This window comes from Oncorhynchus tshawytscha, linkage group LG15 (genome assembly GCF_018296145.1).
Source record: "Oncorhynchus tshawytscha isolate Ot180627B linkage group LG15, Otsh_v2.0, whole genome shotgun sequence".
In the NCBI taxonomy this organism is placed as follows: domain Eukaryota; kingdom Metazoa; phylum Chordata; class Actinopteri; order Salmoniformes; family Salmonidae; genus Oncorhynchus; species Oncorhynchus tshawytscha.
In genome coordinates this window covers 12,089,276-12,102,645 of record NC_056443.1, presented here as the reverse complement: position 1 = coordinate 12,102,645, position 13,370 = coordinate 12,089,276, and the positions used below count along the sequence as shown (strand labels likewise).

The following is a 13,370-nucleotide window of genomic DNA, read 5'->3' as shown; positions in this document are numbered from 1 at the left end:
GTCGGTGCCTACCCTCACCACCTGGGAAAGGCGCGTCAGGAAGTCCAGAATCCAGTTGCAGAGGGAGGTGTTCAGTCCCAGGGTCCTTAGTTAGTGATGAATTTGGTGGGCACTATGGTGTTGAACACTGAGATGTAGTCAATTAACAGCATTCTCACATAGGTGTTCCTCTTGTCCAAGTTGGAGAGGGCAGCGTGGAGTGCAACAGAGATTGTGTCATCTGTGGATCTGTAGGGGTGGTGTGCAAATTTGAGTGGGTCCTGGGTGTCTGGGATGAGGGTGTTGATGTGATCCATGACCAGCCTTTAAAGAATTTAATGGCTAATTAGGAAGATTGTTATGAGGCGATAGTAATTTAGACAGGTTACCTTGGCGTTCTTGGGCACAGGGACTATGGTGGTCCACTTGAAACATGAAGTTATTACAGACTGGGTCAGGGAAAGGTTGAAAATGTCAGTAAAAACTCTTGCCAGCTGGTCACCGCATGCTCTGAGTACACATCCTGGTAATCCGTCTGGCCCTGTGAATGTTAACCTGTTTAAAAGGTCTTACTCACATCGGCGGGATCACACAGTCATCCGGAACAGCTAGTGCTATAATGCATGGTTCAGTGTTGCTTGCCTCAAAATGAGCATAGAAGGAATTTAGCTTGTCTGGTAGGCTCACGTCACTGGGCATTTAGCGGCTGGGTTTCCCTTTGTAATCGCTTCTAATATGCAAGCCCTGCCACATCCGTTGAACGTCAGAGCCGGCGTAGTAGGATTTGATCTGTATTGAAGTTGCCTGTTTGATGGCTCGTCAGAGGTCGTAGTGGGATTTCTTATAAGCTACCGGATTAGTCTCCCACTCCTTGAAAGCGGCAGCTCTAGCTTTGTCGCAGTGCGGATGTTGCCTGTAATCAATGGCTGCTGGTTGGGATATGTACCATATGTACAGTGACTGTGGGGATGACATTATCGATGCACTTATTAATGAAGCCGGTGACTGATGTGGTAAACTCCTCAATGCCATCGGATGGGTCTCAGAACATATTCCAGTCTTTGTTAGCGAAACAGTCCTGTGATTTAGCATCCGCTACATCGGACCACTTCCATATTAAACGCGTCACTGGTACTTCCTGTATGAGGTTTTACTTGTAAGCAATAATCAGGAGGATAGAGTTATGGTCAGATTTGCAAAAAGGAGAGTGAGGGAGAGCTTTGTATGTGTTTCTGTGTGTGGAGTAAAGGTGATCTAGAGTCGTCTCCACTAGCTGCACAGGTGAGATGTTTGCGTATGGCACTACATAGCTATGTGAGTGCGTCCTTAGTGCCAGCATCTGTTTATTTTTTTAGATATTTTTTTATTTATCTTTATTTTACTAGGCAAGTCAGTTAAGAACAAATTCTTATTTTCAATGACGGCCTAGGAACAGTGGGTCAACTGCCTGTTCAACTGCCTTCCGGTTACTAGTTCAACGCTCTAACCACTAGGCTACCCTGCCGCCCCAGGGTAGCCTCTGTTCTGGGGGTAAATAGACAACTACAAAAAAATATAGATGAAAATTCTCTTGGTAAATAGTATGGTCTACAGCTTATCATTAAGTATTTTAACTCAGGCGAGCAGAACCTTGAGCCTTCTTTAATATTAGAGATAGTACTGCAGCTGTTGATAACAAAGAGACACACACCTCCCCCATCAGCTTACCAAATGCTGCCGTTCAACCCTGCCGATGCATAGAAAAACCAGCTAGATGTACACTAAGTAGACCAAACATTAGGAACACCTTCCGGGAAACTGTTGAGCGTGAAAGACCCAGCGGCGTTGTAGTTCTTGACACAAACCGGTACACCTGGCACCTCTACTACCATACTCCGCTCAAAGGCACTTCAATCTTTTGTCTTGCCCATTCACCCTCTGCATGGCACACATACACAAGTCTTAAAAATAATGATTTAACCTGGCTTCCTCCCCTTACTCTACATTGATTGAAGTGGATTTAACAAGTGACATCAATAAGGGTTCATCCACAACTCAGAGAAACATAGGGTATTACAGTTCTTCAGGTCCCTTAGGTAGGATAGTCTCGAACGGAGCCTGTCCAGTTTGTTTCCCACTGATTGTATGTTCGCCAATAGAACGGAGGGTTGAGGCGGATTATACATTCACCAACGTAGTTTCATTAGGGTGCCCGCGCTGCTGACTCTATGAAGTAGAAATCTTCCTCCAAATTGAGGTTTGTGATCGCTGATGTTTGGAAGCGCTTTTGGGTCATAGGAAACGATGGCGTAAACATTATGTACAAAAAAAGTTATGACCAGAGCAAAAAAACACAAAATAGCATAATTGGTCATGAGCCCGTAAAATGGTGCAAAGCAACGAACAAGGCTGCATGGGACTACTTTTAATGCAACTCCGGGCAGCCAATGGCAATGTCCTCTTTAGGTATAATTGCCGGGAGCCGCTTGTAGATCTGACAGCTCTAATGCCTCATTCACATTACATATGAGCTGTCCGTTGCATTGGATTGCGGCAGATGTCATTCATTTCAGTGGAGACCGTTCGCAACGAACTGGTATCGCAGCACCCCCTTGCCTGTTGAAGGTGCCATGGCGAAATGGATGCCGCATACTTAAAATATTTCCAAACGTTGCAATGTCTATACAGACTGAGGTTATTATATGCCGCGCCCACTACATGTCACTACAATCAGATTCTGTGAAGGTGACGTAGGTCGTAATAAATATGTCACAATGTGTATGGGCATAACAGGGTTCCACTTCTGACACCGCCAAAACAAACACAATGAGGATGTCAGCAAGTAGAGATCTGATAATGTAGCCGTAAACTCCCTAATACTTCATCACCAAAGCCTCCTCACCCAAATCTCCGTTGTCAAAGTTATCTGACTTCTTATGAATATTTAATATTTGAATATGAAGTTTCCTATCAGAGGATTTAGTGGTTCTCCCTGCATGAAAACCCTTCATTAATTAAGGGGATAATCTCCTGTTGTTTCTCTTTCTCTCGCTCTCTCTCATCCTTAATGTTGGCGTAGAGCCCAAACTGTTAGATGATTGTGGATGGTAATGAGCTGGTGCAATGTTTACCCGAGAAGCATGGTCTGCGACACGCGGGGGAGGTGGGAAGAATTGTTTTAATGATGTTGATTTGCCTTATATTTGAGGAGAGGGAGCGTTTTGACTGATCAGCAGATGCTTAAGTTTAAGGGGGGCACACCACAGATGTATGCTCAACGTTGCACAGAGAAACACCGCTAATTCCCCCAGACATATTTGAAAGGGTCTTGGCCTCTCAGATAAATTCAACAAGTGTATCGGAGAGAACATTTCTTGGGTTTGTTTTTGTTGTCTCTTCATCTGTACATTTTCAAGCAACATGTTTTGTATTTTCTTATTTTCCCCTCCTGAACAACAGTAAACAAAAACGTGCTCACTGGTTGCCAGAGGCAAAGGCTATAGACTATCCATTACGTTACTGCAGACCTTGTGCTCTATTTAATCTGTACCATTGAAGTTCAGCATTACAGCATGATTGTTTAAATTTCAATGTTCCCGAGTCAGTGGAGACTGCATACACGTTGGCTCAGTCGAAAAATATCCTTTAAATTTCAATTGTGCAATCTGGAACACTTCGTCGACACAGATCGAATAGAGCCCCTTGTCTCAAATCACTCTAATGACAGAGGATCAATAGCCCTGCCTTTCATAACAGTAAACAACAGTAACGGTAATTGCTTTCTCTGAGGCTCTGAGCATATAATCTGTGTATTGTGTGCAAACACTAGCCATAATGGAAAACACCGCAAATTAGTCTTGACGGTGGCTTGACCCCAACTAGCCTACTCTCATTCCGCAGAGTTTGGCAGCTTAGTACGAGCAAGGGGAGGATGGATAATAAAAAGTGACACTGTCACTTGCTGTCACCACATTGCCTTAAATTCTGCTTTTCACCAAGAGAGAACATTGTGTGTGTGTGTATGCTCCATGACAGTGGAGGGATGTGATTTGTCTAGAGCTTTTTGATACATATACCTTTTATATACAGTATATAATGTGTATATATATATATCACACACACACACACACACACACACACACACACACACACACAGTTGAAGTCAGAAGTTTACATACACTTAGGTTGGAGTCATTAAAACTCGTTTTTCAACCACTCCACAAATTTCTTGTTCACAAACTATAGTTTTGGCAAGTCAGTTAGGACATCTACTTTGAGCATGACAAGTAATTTTTCCAACAATTTTTTACAGACAGATTATTTCACTTGTAATTCACTGTATCACAAATCCAGTGGGTCAGAAGTTTACATACACTAAGTTGACTGTGCCTTTAAACAGCTTGGAAAATATGTCATTACTTTAGAAGCTTCTGATAGGCTAATTGACATCATTTGGGTCAATTGGAGGTGTACCTGTGGATGTATTTCAAGGCCTACCTTCAAACTCAGTGCCACTTTGCTTGACATCATGGGAAAGTCAAAATAAATCAGCCAAGACCTCAAAAAAAATTGTAGACCACAAGTCAGGTTTATCATTGGGAGCAATTTCCAAACGCCTGAAGGTACCACGTTCATCTGTACAAACAATAGTACGCCAGTATAAACACCATGGGACCACGCAGCCGTCATACCGCTCAGGAAGGAGACGTGTTCTGTCCCCTAGAGATGAACGTACTATGGTGCAAAAAGTGCAAATCAATCCAGGAACATCAGCAAAGGACCTTGTGAAGATTCTAGAGGAAACAGGTCCAAAAGTATCTACACTGCTCAAAAAAATAAAGGGAACACTAAAATAACACATCCTAGACCTGAATGAATTAAATATTCTTATTAAATACTCTTTTCTTTACATAGTTGAATGTGCTGACAACAAAATCACACAAAAATGATCAATGGAAATCAAATTTATCAACCCATGGAGGTCTGGATTTGGAGTCCCACTCAAAATTAAAGTGGAAAACCACACTACAGGCTGATCCAACTTTGATGTAATGTCCTTAAAACAAGTCAAAATGAGGCTCAGTAAGTGTGTCTGGCCTCCACGTGCCTGTATGACCTCCCTACAACGCCTGGGCATGCTCCTGATGAGGTGGCGGATGGTCTCCTGAGGGATCTCCTCCCAGACCTGGACTAAAGTATCTGCCAAGTCCTGGACAGTCTGTGGTGCAACGTGGCATTGGTGGATGGAGTGAGACATGATGTCCCAGATGTGCTCAATTGGATTCAGGTCTGGGGAACAGGCGGGCCAGTCCATAGCATCAATGCCTTCCTCTTGCAGGAACTGCTGACACACTCCAGCCACATGAGGTCAAGCATTGTCTTGCATTCGGAGGAACCCAGGGCCAACCGCACCAGCATATGGTCTCACAAGGGGTCTGAGGATCTCATCTCGGTATCTAATGGCAGTCAGGCTACCTCTGAAAAGCACATGAAGAGCTGTGTGGCCCCCCAAAGAAATGCCACCCCACACCATGACTGACCCACCGCCAAACCGGTCATGCTGGAGGATGTTGCAGGCAGCAGAGCATTCTCCACAGCGTCTCCAGACTCGGTCACATGTGCTCAGTGTGAACCTGTTTTCATCTGTGAAGAGCACAGGGCACCAGTGGCGAATTTGCCAATCTTGATGTTCTCTGGCAAATGCCAAACATCCTGCACGGTGTTGGGCTGTAAGCACAACCCCCACCTGTGGATGTCGGGCCCTCATACCACCCTCATGGAGTCTGTTTCTGACTGTTTGAGCAGACACATGCACATTTGTGGCCTGCTGGAGGTCATTTTGCAGGGCTCTGGCAGTGCTCCTCCTGCTCCTCCTTGAACAAAGGCAGAGGTAGCGTTCCTGCTGCTGGGTTGTTGCCCTCCTATGGCCTCCTCCACCTCTCCTGATGTACTGGCCTGTCTCCTGGTAGCACCTCCATGCTCTGGACACTACGCTGACAGACACAGCAAACCTTCTTGCCACAGCTCACATTGATGTGCCATCCTGGATGAGCTGCACTACCTGAGCCACTTGTGTGGGTTGTAGATTCCGTCTTATGCTACCACTCGAGTGAAAGCACCGCCAGCGTTCAAAAGTGACCAAAACATCAGCCAGGAAGCATAGGAACTGAGAAGTGGTCTGTGGTCACCACCTGCAGAACCACTCCTTTATTGGGGGTGTCTTGCTAATTGCCTATAATTTCCACCTGTTGTCTATTCCATTTGCGCAACAGCATGTGAAATTTGTCAATCAGTGTTGCTTCCTAAGTGGACAGTTTGATTTCACAGAAGTGTGATTGACATTGTGTTGTTTAAGTGTTCCCTTTATTTTTTTGAGCAGTGTATATCCACAGTAAAATGATTCCTATATTGACATAACCTGAAAGGCCACTCAGTAAGGAAGAAGCCACTGCTCAAAAACCACCATAAAAAAGCCACACTACAGTTTGCAACTGCACATGGGTACAAAGATCAAACTTTTTGGAGAAATGTCCTCTGGTCTGATGAAACAAAAATACAACTGTTTGGCCATAATAACCATCGTTATGTTAGGAGGGAAAAGGGGGAGGCTTGCAAGCTGAAGAACACCATCCCAACCGTGAAGCACATGGATGGCAGCATCATGTTGTGGGGGTGCTTTGCTGCAGTTAGGGGCTGCTGCACTTCACAAAATAGACAGCATCATGAGGATGGAAAAGTATGTAGATATATTGAAGCAACATCAAGACATCAGTCAGGAAGTAAAGCTTGGTCACAAATGGGTCTTCCAAATGGACAATGGCCCCAAGCAGACTTCCAAAGTTGTGGCAAAATGGCTTAAGGACAACAGAGTCAAGGTATTGCAGTGGCCATCCCAAAGCCCTGACCTCAATCCTATAGAAAATTTGTGGGCAGAACTAAAAAAGTGTGTGCGAGCAAGGAGGCCGACAAACCTGACCCAGTAACTCCAGCTCTGTCAGGAGGCATGGGCCAAAATTCACCCAACTTATTGTGGGAAGTTGGTACCTTCAGGGGTTTTTGAAATTGCTCCCAAGGATGAACCTGACTTGTGGAGGTCTACAATTTTTTTCCTGAGGTCTTGGCCTGATTTATTTTGATTTTCCCATGATGTCAAGCATAGAGGCACTAAGTTTGAAGGTAGGCCTTGAAATACATCCACAGGTACAACTCCAATTGACTCAAATTATGTCCATTAGCCTATCAGAAGCTTCTAAAGCCATGACATTTTCTGGAATTTTTCAAGCTGTTTAAAGTCAACTTAGTGTATGTAAACTTCTGACCCACTGGAATTGTGATAGTGAGTTATAAGTGAAATAAACAATTGCTGAACAAATTACTTGTGTCATGCACTAAGTAGATGTCCTAACCGACATGCCAAAACTATAGTTTGTTACCAAGATATTTGTGGAGTGGTTGAAAAATGAGTTTTAAATGACTCCAACCTAAAGTGTACGTAAACTTCCGACTTCAACGGTGTGTGTGTGTGTGTGTGTGTTTGTAAAACACACACACTGAATTGTGTATTCAATCAGGCAGGCTCTAAAAAGGTTTTGGGAGTTAATCACCTTATGCCACTGCCCTCTAGTGTCTAAAGGGTCATTATCAGCCTCCATCCATCTGTCCTGCAGTGACATCAAGTTGCCGAATGTGGGAATTGCAGTCAGCACTCGACCACAACATCTCCTACTACAGTACCTTCGTGTTAATTTGGAATGTCTAACATTATTCTTATAATTATCTATAGGTGTACTACAAAGGATAACAATACAGAGAAGGTCAAATACTTAATTCATTTTATTTAAATAAAAAAAAATGGACACAACATATTTTACAATGGACATTGTTCTCTTTAAAAATCAATGGATTACCTTATTGTATACAAATTCCTCTTTTGTCATTTTAGTCCTCGGACCCACAGATGACAAATAATTACCCACAACTGACAGATGATTACAGTATATTGAACGTTGCAGTGATATACTGTATGGGAATATCATGAAAGTAATTGACTAATGTTTACATTTGCGTTACAACTAATACTTGGTTAACACAACGAGAGCCACAGAAGTGGAAACCAATAGAAACCAGTGGACAGAAGCTCTCGGAGTCTCCATGACGACCTCTGCTGTCTGTAAGGAAGGCCTGTGAGTGATCCAAAAATAGCTAAAAGATGATGATTTTAGCATGTACTGCACGCCACTACCATTAGAACGATCACTGACAGTTGTTTTTACAGCGTGATTGACGTACAATATAATCTGACTAGAATGTTCTCTGATGTCACCGTCTATCTACTGTTAGCCTGGTCCCAGATCTGTTACTATATGCTTGATCCAACTCCTCTGACTTTCATTACCACGCTATGTAGTACATGTATAGTATTTGCCATGACAACAAACTCAACAGAAGAGCTAAACTTTAGCTTTAGCTATTAAAGCATTATAAAACAGATCAGAGATCAGGCTTACGTTTGCTGTTGGGATGAAGGTGCACAGCAGAGGTTGTCCTGAGACCAGTCTGAGCAGATTTAAAAGCTGACACAGTGATTCAAACGCAAAAGGAAGATGTCTGTCCAGTCTTCATGACTCCACCTGTGGCTAGGAGCTCAAACCGACATTTCAAACAAAATAAAAACAAATCAATTAAGGTTTTTAACCCAACCTTCAGTAAACATCAGTGTAGGCAGAGTATGGCGGGCAGTAAAAGAAAGAAAGAAAAATTACATTTTGGCAACAATTTTTTTTTTTTTTAACTAAGCGTTTATAGCAGTAACACAATACATTCAGTGTGCTTCTTTTAGGACAGACCCTGATTGCAGATTTCAAAGTTAGTTGTTACTAATAGACTAAGAAAGGTTCCAGGTAAGCATTAAGACTACAGTAAGGTACAGTCAGACAATCATTCAAATCAACACACCAACAGCATGAGTTCCTTAGACAATAGACCATCTCCAGAAATGAAATTTCATATCCAGTCGTTACACAACTGGAGATTGGGTTTTGTAAGACAATGACTGACTAAGTTTATATGGGCTTGTTAACAGTGTGGGAAGATGAATGCGTTTTAGGGGACTAGCTTGTTGTGCGGAGGCAAAAAAGGATCTGAGAGCATGGTATAACCTCCCCTCTCATTTGCAGTAAACGATAAACGAGAAATATTTACCCACAATAACTCTTCCAGCCATCTTACAAAACACAGAAAGTGTGCACATCCACTTGGTTTGGCATTCATTACAATTCTACATATCAAACCTATCTGAGAAATAAAAGACCAGCTTTTAATCTAGAATGGTGACAATAAAGTGACATTAAAATATTCCTTTCAAACTTCTACTTCCTCCTGCTGTCAATGAATACTACAGAACTAGGCCAGTTGACTGACTCGATTTTGCATTGAAATACTGAGATAAGTCATCCAGGAGTTAACTAGTTACTAGTCAAGTTAACCAAGTTAATTTAACAGGACAGCACATTGTACACATCTGACCACTCCAGTGTTAATACTACAGGTTGGTATTACCGTAGGACTACTATAGTACTACTATACCATAACATGTCACTAAAGACTGAAGTAAACACAGGTTTTGGGCCTTAGTATGTTTATGTGACCTACAGTATGCACCTTAAGATCGTGTTAGCCTACAAGGCTAAAGCCAAGGCATTAACTCATCTTTAGGTCTTAGGCCTCGGGGTTACTCAGCACACAAGTTTAGTTCACTGAACCAGTTATGTTACATTTAAACCATGTACCTTCAGTTTAGACACAGTATTCAGGGTTTAGGTCTGTTATGACTCTCTCTAACAGCGAGTGTGCTTTAGTTTTATAACACAATCCACAGATCCAGGACATACTTTAACTAAGTCCAGATCCTCATCATTCCATTGGTTATTACAAAAATAAGCAGAATTCAAAAGAAAGGCATTTGAAAACATTTCACAATGAACATCATCGCCAAGGTCCCCACTACTGTACGTGACACAGTACAGTTCAGTAGTGAGTGTTGAAAGTGTAACACATACCACACGTCATATGCAAAAAGACACCTGAAAGCAAACGGTTTGTTGCTGAAACGTGCGTGTCTCCACAGAAAATCCACAGCAACGATGTAAACTAATGGAAAAAGGCTTCGTGTCATGTTGAACGTTGTTCAGATGTTGGCTCGACTTTCTCACAGCTTTCTGTTTTCTACACAAACATCTAGCTACCGTACGGCATACTGTCTGTACGGTTCCGTGCAAGACCAGCAGTAACAGTTACACGGACTCAGACTTTGCGAGAAAGACAGAAAGAAGACAGGTGAGTAGAGACGCACGCTGTCTGGGCAGGCACACACACACACACACACACACACACACACATCTGAAGCGAATTAAAGCTGTCAGTCAGGCAAGCAGGCAGGAGAGCCAGCTCCTTCTCCTATGATGAGATGTGTGTTAAAAATGTCCCCCCCCCATCCCCTCTTCTTCATCCCCCTCATCCACGGTCCGACATAGAAAGAGTGCACCATCCCTATTAGACTACAAGTCCCACCTCCAGACAGACGTGCGCACAGACACCTCTCAGTCATAAAATAGAAGATTGTCCAGTCACTGTAAATAAGAGAGGGAGGAGAAGAGGTGTGTGTCCTGTCACTTTCCTCCAATTGTCTTTCCTCCAGCCAGGGAGGGTTCAGGGGAAGGTGGCCCAGCCCTGATCCCAGCCTAGCCCTCTGTCCATGGGGATGGCAGGGCTACAGCTCAGGGCTGCCCGAGGGTGGCCTGGAGGTGGTAATGATCTTCATGTACTGGGTGAAGATCGCCTCGAAGGCCTCGTCTCGATGGATCATGGCACCAAACACCAGAGGCTGAGGAGGAGGAGGAGACACAGAAATCCACAAATTAATTGCATTTATTTGCAAATCTGTGAAGGATAATAAATGGTCAAATGAGTCTTTATTTCCAAACCTTCTGTGTGGAGGGAGTGGCTATGGAGATTCCCATTCCAGACCCAGGTAAGACAGACAGCACTTTGTACTGGGAACAGAGAAGAGATGGTATCAGATGCATACAACTATGATAGCTTCATTTCAAAAGAACCTATCAGTTGTTGGAAGATGCATTTCAGGATGTGATATCACAGAAAACATAGAAACGATATGATAAAAATATTGAATTAGCTGAGTGTAGATAGATACCTTCTGGATATCTGTGATGTCCACCAGCTTAATAACCTTATTCTTCTTGGAGGAAGCTGATTTGGAACTGGAGCTCTCGAAGCACAGATAACTGAGAGACAAAGAGACAGATGGCGAGAGAGGAGAGATGGAAAGATGTAGAGACGAGTCAGCACAAAGCAGTCGCTCTTGGATCTAGCTCTGAGAATCTGCAACATAATGGCACTATTTCGTGGCACTGTTGTACACACCCACATTAGAGAGTAAAGATAGCACACCAAAAAGGAATAGCAGACCACGAGGTGAAAAGCTATTGTGATTAAGTACTTGAAGAGACAAGCTAGTGTGATGAGGTAGGTCTACTTACTTCTCTGTAACGTAGAGCATGCCGTTTCGAATGTAGTCGGTTGGCATCTTCCGGTCTCTGTTGATGAGGCAGCACCTCCACCCATTCTCACACACTGTAGAAACACACAACAACAGAAAAATAGTTATTACAAGTGGCTGGACAGCAGAGGGAAATGTTTTTTTGAATAAAAATATTTGAGGTGCAATAGGTACTCTGACCTGGTAGAGGGCGCTCATTCTCTGAGACATTGAATATCTCATGAAAGGCTCCCTTCTTGGTGCTATGAATCCTGGCGCTGTCACCATCCAGGTTTACACCGCATGGGACGGTTGCTAAGCTACCTCTTGCCACCACAGGCTGAATCTAGACGGGAGGAGGAGGGGGGACGAGGAGAAGGAGGATTTGGGGAGCGGGTGGAGGAGGAGGAAGAGGAAGAGGAAGAATTATACTACAGAGCACTACTGTAGCCATCTTCCACTATGGATTCTCTCGGAGACTAAACTGGTAGACAGCCTCTCACATAGAGGAAACACAAGATGGAGGCCATTCATCTGTACACAGTAGGAGTACGTGCTCCTCGTAACATAGCCTTGCAAACAACTTGCGGCTTATCTAACATCAGCCTCAGGGTGAGGGTCTCGTGCAAAGCGCAGAGCAGTTCCGACCCCCCCCCCAGTACACTTACAGTACATGTAGGTAGTCAGTCATCTCCGTTAGTTTCATTTCTAAGTGAGGACATTTTATTTAACTTAATTTATTTAATTGTCTGTGTTCTAAGGGTATCCTCTACCCTTCTGCCCTGAAGTGTTCACTGGTTCACTACCCCTCACTAGTGTATATAATTATGGTGGAACATTGCCCACCTGTCTTTTGCCTATGCATCCTTACACCCACCAATCCAATGTTTTAGTGAAGGCTAAATCCCTGAAGGAGGGTGAGCGAGTGCACACTTCAGGCAGAGGGGTGGGGGAATCAGAAGTCAGTGTACAGTATAGACAGGATGGTATAGTAGCGGATTAGTTAGTGTTTGTAATGCTAGGAGTGAGAGTAGGGAGCTCTGCAGATAAATGGCCATGCCATTTACAGCTACAGTACAATATACTCCCTCATGCTGCAGGCAGGCAGGCCCCTAGCTATACCAGCAGGTAGACGGGATTATTTGTAATGTTACGTAGAAGTAGAATAGAGTAGAAGTCTTCGAATAGCTGTAGAATAAGTCTTAGTTACATGGTTGGGAAATTCAGACACTAGTTGGCTCTGTTTTTCAAGGGTTACCTGGTAAATTATTCTAATTGAGTGATTGTTATACAAAGCCTACTACTAATTGGAATCACAAGAAAGTTTTACCTTACCTGATTGTCTTACCATCGATATGAAGGAATAAACATTTTAGTGTTCTAGAGGTAAACTATAGGGGAAATAAAAGTGCAACTGAAAACCGGACAATAGTGTATCCTACTCTAGTCATACTAGTTGCTTTTGACAGTGCTGGTTTGGGGTTGTGTCATTACACTGAACACCCGGTTACTACAGAGTATGTCTGTGAAAATGGATTAAAAAAAATAAAAAAAGTCAAATGAATTCATAATTGTATCAATTAAGACAGGTTCAATTAAAAGCTTAGAAAGTGTCTCTTTTGGACTGAGTTTAACGTTATGTCATTATGGCCCACTAAAAGTGGATACATGCATTGATATTTTTGATCCATTTATTCACAAACACTCAGTTAATGTTGGGAGGTTTGTCGTGAACCACACGCACACACTCAGTGCGCACACACATACAGACAGACTAATCGGTCAAAAGTTTTAGAACACATACTCATTCAAGGGTTTTTCTTTATTTGTACTATTTTCTACATTGTAGAATAAT

At 43.1% G+C, this 13,370-nt stretch overlaps 1 protein-coding gene across 6 annotated transcripts in view; it reads right to left on the bottom strand.

Moving 5' to 3' along the window:
• Positions 1-7,773: 7,773 nt before the first annotated feature.
• Positions 7,774-13,370, bottom strand: part of gramd4a (GRAM domain containing 4a) — a 73,790-nt gene continuing 68,193 nt past the window's right edge. For all 6 annotated transcript variants that reach the window (XM_024373139.2, XM_024373140.2, XM_042298173.1 and 3 more), the window contains 5 exons: positions 11,717-11,861; positions 11,517-11,610; positions 11,171-11,261; positions 10,941-11,009; positions 7,774-10,840 (listed from right to left, as the gene is read on the bottom strand). In XM_024373139.2, the coding sequence (XP_024228907.1) occupies positions 10,727-10,840; positions 10,941-11,009; positions 11,171-11,261; positions 11,517-11,610; positions 11,717-11,861 (513 nt within the window). In that variant the 3' untranslated portion in view covers positions 7,774-10,726. The remainder of the gene's footprint in view (positions 10,841-10,940; positions 11,010-11,170; positions 11,262-11,516; positions 11,611-11,716; positions 11,862-13,370) is intronic.